The 19013-nt window shown below is 38.8% G+C and overlaps 1 protein-coding gene across 2 annotated transcripts in view; it reads left to right on the top strand.

Annotated features, from left to right (window-relative positions):
- Positions 1 to 19013, top strand: part of PRKCA (protein kinase C alpha) — a 2412375-nt gene that overhangs the window by 774765 nt on the left and 1618597 nt on the right. For both annotated transcript variants that reach the window (XM_044085102.1, XM_044085103.1), the window contains exon 3: positions 7409 to 7491. In XM_044085102.1, the coding sequence (XP_043941037.1) occupies positions 7409 to 7491 (83 nt within the window). The remainder of the gene's footprint in view (positions 1 to 7408; positions 7492 to 19013) is intronic.

Here is a 19013-nt window from a genome sequence, read left to right as displayed (position 1 = left end):
AACTTTAGACCTATTGCAATCTTATCTGCCATTGCCAAAATACTTGAAAAATGTATTCAAAAACAATTGCTAGACTGTCTTCTGCTAGAAGCACTTCTGTTCTCTAGACATCATGGCTTCCATTCTTCCCATAGTTACTAGCACTGCCCCTGTAACCTATAGATAGATAACTGTCAATAAAGCTAGAGATAATGGCAGACTAGTCTCTTCCTCATTTCTAGACTTGCCTAAAGCCTTCAACACAGTTTGTCGCAGCAAACCTCTGCTTCATATGTCCTCACCAGTCTCTCAGCCCACTCTTCTGTGATTCAAATGCTGCCTGTCCAATATGTATTGGTCAGTAAAATGGCATTCCACGCTGTCTCCTTACCTTGCAGTCACCAGCAGTGTACCGGAAGACTCTGTCCTTGGTCCCCTCCTCTTTAACATTTTCACTAGCGCCCTCTATCCATCCACATAATAGGCCACCCTAATACAATGCACAGATGATTTCACTCCCATTTGCACATCTGACTACTTGGTAGACCTCCCAAAAATTACTCAGGAAGCTTTAACAGCCACTGAAACTTGGCTTCATAACTCACAACTCATGCTCAGTCCCAAAAAAGACCAAATTACTATTTTCCCCCCGAATCCTTCTCTCATGAAAAAACAAAATTTAAAGTGGTGTCTCTAGATAATACAACCACTGAAGTAACTTCTCATAGCAAACTATTAGGTGTGATAGTGGATGATGATCATACATTTGACCTGCATATACAATATTGCATAAGAATAACTAATCAAAAACATAGGGATGCATTACAGAGCTAAACAATTTCTCAATGATGCAACTAAAGCTGTACTTGTCACTACGTATCTCCTCCTCACTCTTCTTTATGGTGCTTCCATCCTTAATAACCTCCACGTTTCACAAAAATTAAAACTTGAACAGCGCTATAACAAAATTGCTAAATTTACAACACATACCTCTTTCAGATCCCACCACTGTGTAGCACTGAAAAGCCTAAATTGGTTAGAACTGCCACATCAACTAACCTATACACAACTTCTTACCACCTATAAAATTACCCATCATCCATCTGCCTATCCAGTACTAAAAACTTTCTACAAAACTGCGTTCCCATTCAGTCATTGCAATACAGTGACTAAAAACTCCTGTCTGACTACAAGCCTAGCAAATCTGCTGGCATTGTCTGTACTCCTACAAGGTTGCTAAGGCCTGGAACTCCTTACCTGTATCCAACAGGTCTGTACTGTCCCTCCCAACTTTCAAAACCACTCTGAAAGACTTTCTAGCTAAAATCTGCCTCTGTTCTTGCCCAAATCCAGGATAAACTATACCCCTAAATATGAACTAGTACCTTTTCATTCCTTATACCTCCTTACTCTCCCTTCTTCACTTACGTCTGTACTTCTGTCTAATTCTCTTCCCTGACTTTCTGTCTAAATATACCATAAGACAGTTTTTCCCTCACCTCATATTGCAGTTCCTATTTGTTTTAGACTAGCTTGCCTTTACTTTCTCCTCAAACTGTCTAAAGTTTCTCTAAATTGTTTGTTTGTGTCTTTCGGCTTTTCCCGGTTAGGGGTCGCCACAGTGGAACTCCAGTCCGCTAATGATTGGTAGTGGATTTTTACGTACTGGGTTACCAGCCCTGATGCACAACCTTCAACGAAGGCACGCCCCATTCACGTATGCCTCCACACAGAAGACGCTCTAGCTGAGAATCGAACGGGACAACGTCTTGCTATGAGGCGACAAAGCTACTGCAGCACCACCACCGCAGTTTTCTAAAGTTTCTCTAAATATTAAATGATTTTCATATACCTTGTATTGATTTTTAACCAATGTTTTTATATTGCGTCTAATTTGTTGTAATTATTTAAACTGCAAATGTTTGTGTTTTATTTTTGAAGATTGCAAGATTATTATTCTTAAAATGTTTTGTATTAATTCAGAGCTTTTCTCCTTGGGCCTCCACTGAAAATGGGCTTCTGTCCAGTTGGACTTTCCCCGTAATCAAATGCCAATAAATAAATACTGTAGGTAACACTGGCAGATGTCATTAGTCTGAATAGCATATAAACAGTTTGCAAGTAATAGAATACTGGCATTATATAACATCCTTGTAAAGTTGCTTTTGACTCGAATCTTGGTAATCAACAGCTGCATTGTATTGGAGGTACAAAATTTGTGAAACATGCTGCCCTACAGAGTATATTGTAAATATTTTAGAAGGCTTAAGGCTCTGGCATTATTTCATCTCACCTTTCCCAGTCTTTAGCTTTACAGCTCAAACTGCACTATGTGTTGGCTTAATGTTATGCATTGCTCTTCATCAGATCCATGATTTTCCTAGTCGCAGCTGCATATCAGTAACTTTCAGACTGCTGGCATATTCTGATTTGAATGTTAGATGTAATAAGAGATACTTTTGTTAGTGAAAGCAAAAAAAAAAAAAACATTTTTAAGGATATCTTTTCAGCAAGTCACACACTTAAGAATCTACCAACGTAGCCTTTTGCAAAGAATTTCTATAACAGTCCCTCTTGGCACAACTCAGTTCATCACGTTACTACGTGGTTTACATAACAATCTCTCAAGGAAAGGAAAAATCACTCTTCAGCCTTTTTTTTTTGTCTGCTGTGTTTGCTGCCTTCATAAAGAAGTCACTGTTTTCTTAACATAACAGTAACTGTTTGCCCCAAACCTCCTGATTAGTAATCCATAAAGGATGCATTTATTTTGTATTCCTGTGAGAAGCTGATTTTACCTTTAACTCTGTAGTAATTTCTTCCCCATATTAGGTATATTTAAGGAAAACTAAATTTAAGGGTATTTGAAGCTTACTTTCCATCCATAAATTATGCATTCATTTTTACTTGGGGAATCTGCATGAATTGTCTCCTGATTTCAAACTGTTAATATTATTTAAGTCTTGCACAAATTAACTTATTGCCTACAGTATAGGCAAGCAGATGGAAAATGTCCTTATTCCCTTGATAACTTTCTGACACTGAACTAGGAATGTTAACAACTACACTCTTTGCTTTGGGTCACAATATTTATGGTGATGTTTGTCAGCAGGGAGATCATTATAAACGAAAGGCTAAAAACAAAAGAAAATATATTTACTTATTTGATAGTGATAATCCTGGACCTGATATGAGTTTTGTTAATTTTTTGAGGTCAGACTGGTTTTTCACATAGGGGCACAGGAGAAAATACTTGTAAAAGAAGTGTGATTACTTGTGTTTGCCCCACAGTATGATTTATTTCAGGGAAAGAGTATTCTAAATGGACATCTAATCATCATATTGTTCAAAGTATAACTTGGGCATCTTTCAGAAGGCAAAGCCTCTTTAACTCCATTATTGCCATCATCAAAGTAACTTTGAATCGGTCATCACAGAAAAACAAATGCAAAAATACAGGCTACACAGTTTTAACAATTAAAGATTGTCAATATTTATACTCCTTGTTTTGTTTTCATGTGAGAGTAATGGGTGCTTTCACACACTACAAGTACAAGAGGAGCATTAAAAACCACATAGAAAGTCATGTCAAGTACCTCAAAGGCTAGTACTGCAGTAATGGAAGAGGATTCTTAAGGAGAGGCATCCTGTTTTTCCTTAAGGGACCACTCTTGCAGTGACAAATAGAAAGGCAGATGTTGCAGCTCTGTGTAACTTTGCTGACTGTATATTTGTTATCATCGATTCTGGGGTACTAAAGATTAAAATTATTCTTTTGCCATTAGTTTAGTAATGGAACTATCTTCCATTAGTTCTTTCAAGCACTGTTACTCAGTACTGTATAACATAAGGAGTAAAGGGCTAACAAGTAACAGAAGGGTCATTTGAAACATACTGGCATACGGTAAAGAAGCCAGAGAGAGAGAGAGAAACAAAAACGTGTCTTGAAAATGACACTAAATGGGAGTATGATAATTGTTAAAAACTACATGAAAAGAGGGTTTAATAGTAGGAGAGCATAAATATATTTTACAAGTCTGTGATTTAACCCACATGTGTGTCTGCATCCTTATTTACATAGTGTGACTTTTGTTAAGCTTCTATTTTCTGCATTGCAATATTCAGTAAAGGCAGATTCTATGTAGTAGCTGTGGGGCAATCTGATCATATGAACAATGTTTGTAATGGAAATCTTATTGAAAATTTCCTACATAATTCAAAAGTCATTAACAGCACTTTATGGAGACTATGCACTATCTGGTGAAAATGTCGTGCTTGTGAGATTTATCTTTGTACTTTAAAGATTCTGCCTACATTACTTCCACTTTTACAGAAGGTCTTATGTTGACAGCAACCAGGGAGCAGTTATCCGCTGTTAGGTTGGTCATATATGATCACCACTGACATTGTGTTACAGAAATTGCATGAATAGGATACCTGGTTAGGAAGAATCTTTTGTTATGCTCCACCTAAATGTAGGATTGCAGGATCTGGACAGCTGAATGAGGACAATGATATTGAGGGCCATTTCCTCAAATGTGGTTCATTAAATGGTGCACTGACAAAGACAGTTGGCTGAATGATGTGGCATATACCATCTGTCCAAAGCACTGATTTACAATTAGAGCTCTGGTCTTGGTTGTGGTTGGATTTAAAGTTGGAATTAAGGTTAAATTTAGGTTTGGGGTGTTCTGTCCTAGGTATAGACTGCATAGGAGATTGAGCTTTAGTGCTTGCATTGTATATTCCTGTTCTGTACATTTTACTGATTTTTTCATGGAGTCTGTATTTAATGTTAGTGTTTTTTGGTGCTCACTGATAGCTTTGTAGGTATGTGAGGGAACCATAAATCACCAGGATGATGATTAAAACTAAATGTCTTATTCTTTAAAACTGATCTGCATAGCAAGGTTATTTAATTATTTATTTGTCTGTTTACTGGATAGGTGAAATAGCCAAAGGACCCTTTATAGCAATGGTCAAGTCAGAGGGACAAAAATGACAAGATTAGGAAAAAACAAATTCAGCTTCTTAAAAGATGTGTCTTAATACTCACTGAAAATTAATCTCGAGATATTCTACATTTGAGTAGAAATTGAGGATAGGTGGCACAAAATCTATAGGTCAGCATAAACAACAAACTAATTATAAATATTATTTATTTATTTACCGGGAAAGTGCACCGGGCCAAAAAGAACTCCCTTTCAGTGGCGGTCCGGGGAGAAAAGCTCCATAAAAGGCAATTAATATAGCATATGGTACAGAGGTATTTGGAAACAATTATTAACAAAAGACCTAGTTTTTAACAAGCAGTATAAAATGCAATAAAGTACATTGTGAAAACATAGTTGATATTTAGTAGATAGCTACTATCACCACTGAATTCAATTTGGTTCACTGTAGCAGAATATTTGTAAAGTATGTTAACTGCACTCTTACCACAATGGAGGAAGTCAAGTTTATTTTTGTACCACTGAAATTTCTAGCCAGTTGTAAAGGGCTCATGCAGCTTTGTTTGTAAACAGGAAAAAGGGGTGCACATCAGTTAACTAATTGTTTAAGTGTTTTCACGTAGCAAAAGTTAGTTTTGTCTTCTCATCCACAAGCAGACGAGTCACATTCCCGTAACGCTGTACTGGTGAGATCAAAAAAGGGACAAAATGTGGCATGTCTAAAGCTTGTGGGGTTTGGCTTTATTGCCTGAATGTACCCATAAACACTAAAAAAATGAAAGGTTTTGGCCATTCAGAAGCCATGTAGCTGAAATACTGGTATGCTTTAAGGTGTCATTTGCATATATCCCACATCCCTCCATTAGAGGAGGTTTAATGTATTGTACAGTGAAGACTATAGCTTGTCTTGATCTTGCAGTTTTTACTGAATGGTTTGTCTTTAACATCACTGCCATTTGGTTTGGTTCCTTTTTAATCTGTGCGTGTTGTCACTGTGGGTTTGTAATGATGAATACAAATTCACAGAACCTACAAGTCATAAACTGAATAAAGTCAAACTTGTAAAAAAAATAAAAATAAAAGAAATTAAATGAAATTTAAAAAAAAAGGTGTTCCCCTTACTTTGCACACTGAGAAGATCACGGAGACACTTCTGTTGTGCTGCACCTCTGACATGCTGCCCTTTTCCCTTGGATGCTCTTCCCAGAATATAGCACATTTAGCATTCGCAGAAAGTGGCATGCCACCATGCAAAAGTGGCATGCCAGGCTAACAACTGACTTCACTCATGGTTACTGAACTGTTTGATTGATCTCAGAGGGTTCATCATTCTTCTGTGCAAATGTTGCCTGATTAGCATTCACAGTGGAATCATTTCAGACTGTTTTTGTCATGACGTTTGCAAAGAATTGTGGTATAAGCAACATAGCAGCTTTTTCCAACATGTATCCTTCATGGATTGTGTAGAGTTTAAAAAATAAATAAATAAATAAACAAATAAATAAATAAATAAATAAAATAAATGTTAGCTTGGTAGACTAATCAACTTGTTGTTTACTTCATGTGGTGATACCAAGTAGGACGTTGGTTAACTAGTAATGATACCAAGTAGGAAATGGGTTAACTAGTAATTGCTATGTGTTTTATTTCTTTAATTTGTGTAGAAGTAAATAAATAGTCGGTGTATATTTTTTCATTGAGCATCTGTGATTCATTCTATTGTCATAAATAGAATTTACAATACTTGCGTTATTTACTAACCTTCATTAATTCCATGCTCAGCGTGGCACATTGCTGCCACACCATCCCAGATCAGACACTTGTGTAACCAGTGCTATAGAATACTGTTCTGACTGACACTATTTGGTTTTCTCCATTATCTACTCTGTGGGTGAGAAGTATTGTCCTGCGACATATAAATATGAAATAAACTGTAAATGTCTTCTTCTGTCATAATCCTCTGCAATGATATGCAGCCCTGCTGGTCTCTCTCTCTGTGGGAGCAAATGTTGGTAATCTTTATAGAAGCAGAACTTTACTTTGTTTTTGATTCTTCCTTTGATGGAGAGATGTTACAGTAGATCAGTATGTTCTGTGACTCCACTCAAGGCTTTCACTTTGCTGGCTGCTACTGCCGTGGAACTTGTATAGTAGGAGAAACTCCACTACTTACCGAGGAGAAAAGAGGCCGAGTGCACCTTTTCCTCACAGCATGGTTAGCTTCTGTGACGTATATTCCAAAACCTTGACTGCAGCCAGGGTCAGATACAAATAGTGGGCTAGTTCATGACATAAATCTCTGATGTAGTGTATTTGCAAAGGCTCACATGTATATTTTAATTTTTTGTTTCTCTGTTGCATAGCAAAGTCATTTAGTGTACAACATATTGTTTCAGAGCTGTTACACATTAAATTATGCAAAAATACTTTTTCTGTTCATGATAGGTTGACTAACTTATTTTCGTTGTTCTTCACAGTTTGCTGTTTTGTGGTTCATAAGAGGTGCCATGAGTTTGTGTCGTTTTCTTGTCCAGGGGCAGACAAAGGTCCTGATACTGATGTAAGTAACATGCCAATCTTCAGTATAGATATTTACACTGTGTAGGAAATGCTTTTTATGCACAATATTTAGTGTGCTGCTATGCTCATAATGCACTGTCTAGTTGTTTTTGCATTTGCCTTGTAGAAAGCAGTTCATTGAATGGCGAGCTAATTATGAGATACAATTTCCAAGATAAAAATCATTGCATCACTGAAATAGAGAAGGAAAGACAATTTATTTTTTGGGAGTTCTTTGTTTCATTTTGATTGAGTTAACTGCAAACTTGACATGTCTCCCTGCTTTAGCTGATTTCTGAAAATACACCTGTTGTCACTGGGAATTGCTTTTGAGATTAATATAAATGGACAAATTATCCCAAGTTTTTGATTTTTTAAAGCTTTTCACAATCTCGCTTGATTTCTTTGTTCATTCTGAATTTTCCCATCTGTTTTTTCACTACCATTAAGCATTTTTATTAACATTGCTGGGTTTACAGTAGTTCATATTTCTAACAACTTCTCAGGAACCACCATGGAAAACTGTTTTAGTTCTAACAACTTCTGAGGGACCAGCTTGGGATAGTGTTTTGCTTACGCAGAGAGGAGTGCAAGCACACTGATTGCTAGCCTTCCTAGAGAGTGTGATGTCTGAAGAGCCTGCAAACTATATCTCATGAGGAAGCATGGGATGAAAGTAGCAGACAGTAGCAGTTGATGCTTAGGTGTCTCTGACTGGGTTTTCTATGTGTGTGTGTGTGTGTGTCCTTCTGATTACTGTTTAAATGGTATGTTTTAATTTTGGACCACTACCCAGCTCCATTCTTCTGCTCAGCTGCTGAATGCGCTTTCTAATACACCTAACAAAAGATGACAACAGCAAGCCTAAGTATACCTGCAACAGCTGAGCAATAATACAGATCAGCGTAAAGGCTGTCATCTGTTTCTCAGGAGCAAGCATGGGTTTAGCGCTGCTGTCTTGACCCTGGTGACAGAAGGAGTAGAGAGATATTGATTCCAGCTCTTGGTAGCTACAGTAAGACCACCACTAGTACCAGCCAGTAGGCAGATCATTACTGTTAAACATTCCTGGCAAACTTTGCTTATGGTCTGCACAAAAACTTCCAGTGAAAACAGTATTTCTTCTGTCATTGTGGACTTGTTCTTTTTCCCTTATAAACCTGTTGGCTGTAGGAGTTTTGAGGTATTGTAGCAATTGCTTTATGTTTTGACATGCTTTATTATGTGTGCAATAGGTGTAAATAAATTTGGAAGTTTCTTTCTAAGCAGCATTAGCTGTCAGTGAACAGCAGCCTAATAATCTACTATCATATGCTGAGCCGGTAAAAAAAATCTGTGTGTAAGCCTGCCAGTCCCCCTGCACAGCAAACCTCATGCACCTACGAACACGTATACCTATGTCCACAACTACTCCCACACTAACTGTGTTATGCATCATCAGGTCTTCAAGCCTGCTCCTCCAAGGTCCCAAGGGTGTCACAAAGTCCTTGCTATTGGTGATGGCTTAGTTAGGCACTCCAACACTGCACTCATCAGCCTGGGCAAAGAGGAGCATTAAGGTAATCTGTTCTCTGGTGCTAGGAAGAAGAAGGGCTCACAGCATCGTTCCCTTTACTATAGTAAATATCAGTATGACCTTGTAGTTGCCTTTGTTGGTCTACAGGACCTTATGGGTGCCATTCCATAGGATATTCTGACTCTTCGGAGCTCTCCTACAGTGTTTGCATGGAAGGAGACTCCCTGGTGTTGTCCATTCTCTCCATGAAAAGAGAGTCCTTGGTGCTGTCCACTGTTCTGTTCTCACCAAGAATTCAGCCTTAGTTTAAACATAAAACTACTGGCTTCATCAGTTGGCTGGTGTCATTCCTGGGGGAACAAGCATGTGTTTATCTGGTGTGACGTGGTTAAAAGATCCTTCTGCTTTGCCAGAGTTGGGCCGTGTCTCCTGTCTCATGGTTCTCACAAACCTTTCCTGTTTTTATAGTGTCTCGTTTAGACTAAGTTCATGTTATGGACATACACACTTAATTGTAATTTGGACAATATCAAAGTAATACTACTCAGTGCATGAAGCTTGACAACCTTCTTGTACCTCTAAGACATCCAAATGTTTGTGGAGTTACAGAAACTTTGTTCCCATACAGTGATAACACTGCCTCTTTACTGGAATTCACACAGGTTCACAGCCAGCTGTTTGGCTGTATCCTTATTTGTCAAGGTGACTGTTGGTTCATGAAAGATCATGCATGACAATATTGTAACTTGTAGGGTCCTGGGTTACTATCAATGTACGTTCCTACAATATCATTGTTAACTGTAGGTCACTTTTCTGAGCACATTGGTTATCTAAGAGAGATGAAAAAGTTCTACATCAGATGAAATAAATTTGTTTTGGATTACTTTAACTACTCCACTATAAACTGGCATGGCTATGCAACTAACTCCAAATATGTTAAGCAATTTGTCAGTCTTAACTTGTTAATTATTGAACAGATTGTTCCACTTCCCACCAGGGGCACTAATCTTACCGATCTAGAAATGACCAGCTGTTTCCCTTATGTACTGCCTTTAATGCCATTACTCTGTCTGGTAAATTCTGGCCACCTAGCTGTAAACTTCTCCCTTAAATCACCATTTGAACCCCCCACCCACCCAAAAACCAAAGTGTTTCACGATTGCTTCAAGACAGACTTCTTCCTATTTATAGATCATCTTGACAAATTAAGTGGTGCAGTTCTCCAAATAACTTAATACCTGCTACTGTTGCATACTGTAGATGGACAGATGTATCCAGGACTAGTCTATCTACACCTATAATAAGAGCAAGGTAAATTCAGAAAAAAATCTTATATGGTAGAATTGCCATATAAATAAGCTTCAGAACAAAAAGAAGAAACTTCAGTCTATCTTTAACAGACCTGTGCCACTCCCAATATAAAAGGGACTTAAACTAATAGTATAAGCCTTCCCTTCAAGGACACCATCGAGGAGTGAAAGGCCAGGTAGTATGAACTCAAGGTCACTATTAACTCTAAAGTTAATGACAAAACCTTCTTATGGTACATTAAGAAACTTAAAATCATGCCCAGTACTAACAAACTTATTTCTAATGGTGTCTTCTACTCAGATTCTTCTACAAGGATGTTAGCCATAATTTGGGAATTTGGCACTAATTTCATTTTCTCAACAGATGTTCTTCCCACTAATTATTCCAGACCTCCCAAATCACTTTGCACCAGATTTTATATCTGCACTATCCAAAGCCAAAAAATACCAGCACCATGGATCCTTATAATCTCATCTGCCTGCTAATAAATGTCACACCTCCCTTCTCCCACACCTGCTTAAACCTATTCATTTTAAGTCTGGTTACAGCTTGTACTCTTTAAGGTGGAAAACAACAATAGTGTCACCATTGCACTAAGGCAGCCCCATGCCAGACCCTGGAAAATCTGCTACTGTCAAATTATCTTCTGTAGGGTTATAGTGCCTATCAGTTGTGAGCTGATAAATAGTGACATAGTACAGACCCAGGGTCTATAGGTCATTGATTTGGATGTGTAAAAGTTATGTTGGGATTAATAGGCCTAATTAGTTTCCTCAGAAGTGTCTTTGAAGATATGGATGAGACCATGATGGTCCACTGTGCTTACCTTGACCTTTACAAGGCCTTTGACACTATCTCACATGCAACATAAATCCATATGTAGTCCACTGGATCACCAGTTGATTCTCTTACAGAGCCCACATTGTTAAGGTAGGGGGTACCAGAGGAGTGTTAGGTGGTGGTGGTGGGGTTGACAGAGCTCTGGCCTGCACTTCCTGCTCCTTGGCTTCTGTTCAGAAGTGAAAGCAGATGTGATTGGACTGTGACTGACTTAAGTTTACTGATGTATGCAAATTGGGTGCAATTGTGAAATCCCCTTTGGTCACTTTGATATTCTGTCAGACGTTGAACACCTGGTGTGTGATTCTGTATTTTATCGTATGCTAAAACATGTGATATAGTTATCTTTTTTGAAACACCACCCTGTGCTCTTTCCACATTACTGTTATTGCTCACAAAACAGGTCTAGATATCTGGGACTTACTGTGTTAATAACAATCTTTCTTTTGATCACCATGTCATGATTGTAGCTAGGAAGTCTTTATCCCTGCTGAAATGATCTGCATGGGTATCTCTCCTTGTTCCCTCTGTACTCTTTCCTTTTAAGATGTATTTTTTGTACAGTGTGCCTTTCAGAATTTACCTCACAAAACACATTGTCCAGCTTCAAAAACTGTACATTTCCGGCCAAAATTATTTCTGAACCACACAGTTAAGCTACCCCAAACAATTAAGATCCCCATTTCTCTACCTTCTTGAATGCTGAAAATCTATACCCTGTTCAGCCATCATCACCTTTGAAGAACCAGTGGTATGCAAGACAGATGTGACAAAGACCTTGGCCTCATCCAAAAGGTCAGCAATACCTGTTGGCATGTCAGATTGGTGACTTTAAGGTATTTTCTTCCTCTGGAGTAAAATCCCTCTGCATTTTCAAGGTGCATAGCACCTTATCCAGTTTCAAAACTAACTTGACAGTTTGATGGGAATTCATATGCAGGCTATGGAATTCATCTGGAATGATTAAAAAGGGAGACACTGGCTTTGGGTTTGGCATTTTACTTTTTGTAGAAATGGTAGTGGTACGGAAAGAAGCCAAACACAGTTAGGTGTTTTAGATTTAGTTGCCAGAGGAAGAAAAACATCTACACTATTCAATTACCTCTCCAGTTTGTGGAGATCTTGTCTGAGAATGGATGTCAAGGTATGCAAGCTTCATTAAAGTTAAGTGGGGGAGGAGAGCTGTATAAATGGAGGAGAAGGTGAAGTACCTCACTGGATTAAACAAGGGGCAGGAATGAAACACATTTGCTAGAAAATATATTTGGTTTAGCCAGTGTCATAAAACACAGGAAGTCGCCAGTTTAAAAAAAGTTATAACACAGTGCCCACTGGAATATGGGCAATTACCAGGCAGAATGCACAACTCCAGGCAGAATGCACAACTCCAGGCAGAATGCACACTCCAGGCAGAATGCCCAAATGCAGCAGTGTGCTTCAGGTACTCATTTCTTATCAGAAGACACAGTAGATCAACAAAAATGTAGGAACAACCCAAGTAGATCCTAGCTTCATGAACATTTTCATAGGCATCATAAATTATATGTTCCTTGTTTGTCACCTGATTCTTCATAATTTAAATAGGTAGATGTGTGTGTGTGTGTGTGTGTGTGTGTGTGTGTGTGTGTGTGTGTGTGTGTGTGTGTGTGTGTGTGTGTGTGTGTGTGTGTGGCCAGTGTACAATGACTGTTAACTTTTTCTGTAGCAATCGTGGGTGTCTGCTGATGACTGACAGATTATCCGGATCTGTTCTTTGGTTTTACTGTTGTGCAGACCCTTCTACATTTGTTTTATTAATATAGTTTATATCAGGACAGGATTTCTGATTCAGTGGGTGTGTTTTAGATCTGCATTGTAAAAATGCTCTTCTTGAAGACGAAAAGGCATAATAGTGAGTAATAAGCTGCTCACCTTAAACTGATAATTGCATTAAAGTAGAATTTCATCTACTGAGGCAAGCTTACTGGATCTTAAACTGTAATTTTCCATTTAGTAATTAATTCTTTGTATGTCATCTGAGGAGTGTCTGCAAAGAAGTACAGTTACAATGTGTTTAACTGTAAAATTGCATAGGAAAGCATTTTGTGTCTCAAGAACATTTAATTTATTCTGTTACTTGTCTAGATGAATGTCTGTTACATTTGTAGGGACATTTAAGCAACTATGATGCAAGTTATTCTCTAAAATTATGTTTTATGTGTTACTCCTTCTGTCATGCAAACTACAGTGAGTGCAAGTGATATCTGTTTTGCAGACTACCTTGGATCTACTATGGTGTCTAGTACCTGCAAGACAGTACAGGGAATGTACAATGTCTGGTAGTGTGCTTCAGAGCTGAGAGGGAAAAAAATTGGGGCAGGAAGAAGGGAAGAAAGGCAGGACTGAGGCATAAATATTTACATTCAGAGTCATTTTGTGGAGTATACATCCATAGCAACCTCCTGGGGACAAGTAACCTCTGACAGCCATATGCTGTAACTGACCAGGACCAGATCCAGCAGAAGGTGATCTAGGCAGCTGCCTAGGGTCCTGTGTTGCCTTGAGTGGCAGAAACAGCATTACATTTTTTTAAAAAGTTTTCTTTCTTAGCTCAGCGACCACAGTGTTGCTTTAAGAATTCAAAACAAAAGGTTTTCCTCCTTTGTGACTACATCCTGCTGCTTCCTGCTTTCAGCCAATGAAACATGAGTGAGCAAGAGTGCAGTGATGGCATGCAATTTAATTTCAAAATATAACAACAGTGCAGCAAAAATGAAGCACTGATTTTATTTTCAGAATGAATAAGTGCTCACCAGAGAGTTTTTCTTGCAGAACTCTTGCAGAAGTTGTATTCTGTGACAAGAGTGCAGAGTTTGGAGTTGTATGCTACAGCACTGGTTTTACATTCAAAATGACAGGTGTGCACCAGAGAGTTTTTCTTGCAGAGCTCATGCAGAGTTTGGAGATGTATGCTATGATTAATACAGTGTGTACAACAGCGTTTGGTGTTAAATACACTGAAGCATTGTAGGTACGAGCATTTGTGTGTGTGTGTGTGTGTGTGTGTGTGTGTGTGTGTGTGTGTGTGTGTGTGTGTGTGTGTGTGTATATATATATGTATGTGTGTGTGTGTATATATATGTATGTATGTGTGTGTGTGTATATATATGTATGTATGTGTGTGTGTGTGTGTGTGTGAGAGAGAGAGAACTGACCCACTTAGTTATGAGGCAGTCAAACCCTGTACCTTATTTACAGGGGACAAGAGCCTTAATCCAGCTATCATAACCAATTTCGTAGGTAAACATTTCAAGATCTGTTTCACAAAGTATATGTCTATGCAGAACTTGTTCTGTTAACTTTTAGTGATTTGGACTAGTCTGCTAGTCTGACAGAGAAGACATAGTGAGGTCAGAAATGAGATGTATGTGTCCTTCAAGCATGTAAGCCCCCCCTTCAAATAAAACAGTATGCTATGTGCAGTAATATTTCTGATTTTTTATGACTTGTGGGTTGTTGAACAAAAATTACTGCTAAAACATTTATATTGTGTGCAATTTTTTTGCTTTATTTATTGCACTAAAGAATAAATTAATCGATAAGACTGAATTGTGCAATAAAGTCTAAACATGCTGCATTTTAGTAGTCTAAACATTTTGCATTTTAGTAATATATTTTTGCAGTCCCTTCCTTAGGGCCTTTAGGAAATGCAAAGGGTTTTATATTTGTTCAGTTATATACTCTGTATTATTTAGAGTGATGACCAGAATCATCCAAACTTCAGTATCCCTTATGTAGTCATTGTTAAATATCATTGTGGTGTCTGGTCTTCTCTACAAGATTGAACAGCACATAGAACTAAAGCTCTGACTTGTTAGTGAACTGCTTCCTGTGGCAAGGGTGCAGGGTTTAAATCCTTCCACCTTCAGTTAATTCTTGTGAGACATTGAGCAAGTCCTTTAACCAGACATTTGAGCAATTAATGATTTTTGCAAGGCCCCTTAATGCTTTTCAAGACTGCATGTCTATTAAGTGTGAACCTGTTGTCATTGTTTGCCAGACGTTTTGTATTGCACAGCTATCTAGTTCAGGAAATGTTATGGCAATATCACCAGCGCACTGTTTTTTATTACAACACTGGCCATTTATTCTTCAAGAGCAGCAGGCACTACATTTGTAGATGAAGCTATACTTCCTTATTATAGCAGCCCCCGCGATAGCGCCTTGGGCGATGCAGTTCAGGGATTACGTATGTTTTTGGTACGTAACATTTACAAATTAATTGACTTCTGATAAACTGAGTATCTTTAAACTTCTGTTTACAATTCCAGTAAGTCTCCTTTGTTTTGTTTTTCAAAAGTTAAGCCTTTCCTTGGTGACACTCACCTGTGGTATTTGGAAGTCTGAATGCTAACGATCCAGCTTTGAGTTTTACTGCTCATATATCTTAATCTTGTTCGTGAAGTCAGTACAAAGGCAACATAATGGGAGTTAGAGGGACACTTTCATATTTTAATTGTAGTTAAAAGTTAATGAGATGTTTTGTAGCAACATCCCTAAATGTGCAGCTCTGTCTAGAACTGAGTACCTGTTGCTGTTCCTAACCAGAGTAACCGAGGGACAGGGCAGCAGTGCCGCTCACGGTTAGGTGTGTATGTCACTGGTCATATCTGAATTAAGTACTGACTGAGCAACCTGGACAACCACATTTTTGCTTCCTGAATGTAAGGGTATGTATATCGATGGATGCTTCCTCCCAAAAAAAGCACGCATTAGTCTTTTGACATTTGTTCTAATTCTGTTTTAAGGCTGCTATCACAGGGGCCACTATAATAAAGAAGTACCGATGAAGCGCTGAAATGCAAATTTGTTTGCCAGCAGCAGCAACTATTAGTAGTACCTCTCTTTAATGTGAAATTATTCCGACGACTTTTACTTCTGTACAGATTCTGCATAGTGACGTATGTATCGTCAGGTGGTTACTATTACATATGCTCTCATAAATGCGCTTTTGTTTAACTGTGTTGCACATGGCTGGATCTTATGGTATGATGCTAATTATCTTTATATAGTTTCATGTAGTTTACTGAAGCTTCCAATAAAATACATGTAATTCACTTCATAACAATAAGGGGTGTACACAGTCAACAAAGAGGATATAACTGGTGGTGGTAGTGGTGGGGCTCTCTTTGGAAGCAAGTATCTTATGCTGTCATCTGGTCATTTTAAAATGGTCTTTAAGCTGGCTTTGCTGCACGTGTGTGTGTTTGTATGTGTGAGTGAATTATGTTGGAATACATTGACTAGTGAGTGAAACAAATTTGAAATATGCTCCTTTGGTCTTTATTACTGTTATTTCATTTATCGATTTACTTATTTATTTATTTTTTGATACAGACATCTGAGAAGGATGCAGTGTACAATCTAGCTATAACTGGATGTTCTTCGTCTTCCCTTGCTGCAGTCCTGACAATCGGGTATAGTCCGTCCAGTCGTCCCCGGCGACCACCACAGGTATAACGCCGCGTCGGTCCGCCAGCATTAGACTGCGCCAGGACGCTAGGGTACTACGCGCCATGACGGCGTCATTCCTCCGTCTTTTTGCGCAGTGCGGCGATGCAAGTGCAATTTGGCAGGTTGGCGTTTGGTTTGAGATTTTTGAAACGGCGGAGTTTCAGACCGATACAGAGTTTGGGGTAACAAACCCGTTTTTTTTCTTTTTGGTTTTTTTTTTGGGATTTCAGAAAAAAAAAATAAAAATATCTGTATTTCTTGTGATACCGGAAGCAGATATCATACATTGTATATCATGTTTTAGGGCCTGTGTTTAGGAGGTGTTGTTTGTTAGCTTCTTTGGTTGTAGATTTAATATTAAGATTAAGAGGAGGAGGCTTTATTGTAGGGTAGTGTTTGGGGGTTATTAGTGAATGCCGTGGCATGATAATATGCCGGATATGCTCCAGCGCAGCGCAAGCGCAAAAAGCAAGAGGTGAAGGTGAGGAACCGGGGTCTCGGGGAAGCGGTCCAGGGGAAGGGGCAGGGGAGAGCCCTCAAGAACCAGGGAGTCTTTGGAGTCTCAGGCAGATACTTTACTGTTACCTACCTGTTGCTCAGGAGGCAGGGGCCAGGCCAGAGGGCTTCCTTCTGTTGCCAAAGCTTCTTTTAGAGGGAAGCCAAGTTCAGCTTCTGTAGGGGGACTCCTAGCATTTGGGCTCTGTGCCCTGCCATGATACATATGCTTAAAAATGAGAGAATTTGATTGATTTGATTAGAGGTTCTATGCCCCACCTGTAAGAACTAGGGGTTGGAACAGACAGATAGTTTTGAACGGTGACAGGAGTTCAGTCTTCTGTGGAGACTTTGCAAGAAGACTTGCAGGATTCTGATTCTATGATTTCTGATTCCTCTGCTCCTCCCGAGGATTTTTCTCCTTTTGAGGAGACTCTTCACTCAGGGCCTAAAGGTGTTAAAGCTTCTGGGTTAAAAAAATCCTGTACCTCTGATAAAGAAAGGGCTTTGGCTAGGTGGTGGGGTAAGAGTATATATCTTTCCACACTCTAGCCATATGAGGGAGTTGTCAATTTCATATTCAGTATGAAACATCAGAATTATTCTTTCACTGAAATCTAAGGTGGATGCTTTTTTGGCGTGAGGGTATAAAATTGCTGGATTTGGTTCATGTGTCTGAATGAAGGGGTGGCATTCTTTTCTTTTCAGTTTTGTTTTGTTGCTGTTCAGGCCCTCCTCCTCTAGCATGCTTCTTGTTAACATGGTTGTAGGAGATGCATGGGGAGCTGATCAGAGATAGCCAAGTAGCATGTTAACCTTGGATGCTCCTTTCCTTTTTTTGGACCGCCTGTGTTGGAACCGCCTGTAAAGAAAAGGTTTAAAAAAAAATGAGGACAAAGCAGCTATGAAGACTAAAAAAGATTTTTGCAGGCAGCTGCAGAAGTTTAGTGGGGTAGAAATTGGCTGGGGTGGACATATCCTGCTTATGGTTCCCAGGTCCAGGCAGGTCTCTAGGGGAGGTCTAGACGGGTAGGGGCTTTAGGCATTTCACGACAGCGTTCAGAGACAGTTCACCTGCTGGCAGGGCTTCCCGGGTAGCAGGGGTCAGTCCTGCTTTTCCAGCACCACCAATGCTCTTCAGCTTCAGTGGAGGAAGCTTGTCTCTCTTCAAAGAAAAAAGATTGTCTCTTTCAAAAGAAATTGGGATTTAATCACTCAAAGCAGATGGGTGCTGGATATTATTTCACACCACACACAATTTTAAACAGATTGCCACCCACTCCTCCTCCGTTTGGGGACTGTTTGTGTTTAAAAAAAAGTTTTCAATGAATGTGAGTTTCAAAGAAAGACTAGTTTATTGTTGTTCATGCTAAGTCTCTTTTCAATGTGGGACTGTTTTGTTTTGATTTAGCAAATGGCCATCAGTGTTTGTGCAATAAAATTTGAAATAAAAGTTTTAAATTAAATCCAAATGTCTGTAATCACTATAAAATTAAAGAAGAAAATAGAGTGCACACTAACTTGTTTGAACAATGTTTATGGTAACTTGGGAGAGACAGCCAAGTAATTGGACACTGGATTGGCTGTGGGGTTGGGGTAGGTTGGGTTGACCTGATCCATTACCCTGCCTAGGGTCCCATTTGACCATGATCCAGCTTTGTTACTGTCCCAGTGGTTGTTAGTTCGTATCCAAAAAGCAGTCATATCTTAAAGTTCTATGACTTAGTTTCAGAAAAAAAAAAAAACATGCCATGTTTAAATATTTTGGTTACATTCTCTGGCTTCTTATATTTCAAAACAAGTTTGTGGTACTAGCCATCCAAAACAAGTCAGCATTAAAGGTCGGATGCTCTGCTGATGTTCTATTT

The sequence above is a fragment of the Protopterus annectens genome, chromosome 10.part0, assembly GCF_019279795.1.
Source record: "Protopterus annectens isolate FY-2018-M chromosome 10.part0, PAN1.0, whole genome shotgun sequence".
NCBI classification, from domain to species: Eukaryota; Metazoa; Chordata; order Ceratodontiformes; family Protopteridae; genus Protopterus; species Protopterus annectens.
Note: the sequence above shows the minus strand (reverse complement) of the source record. Positions and strands in the feature narration are given on the sequence as shown.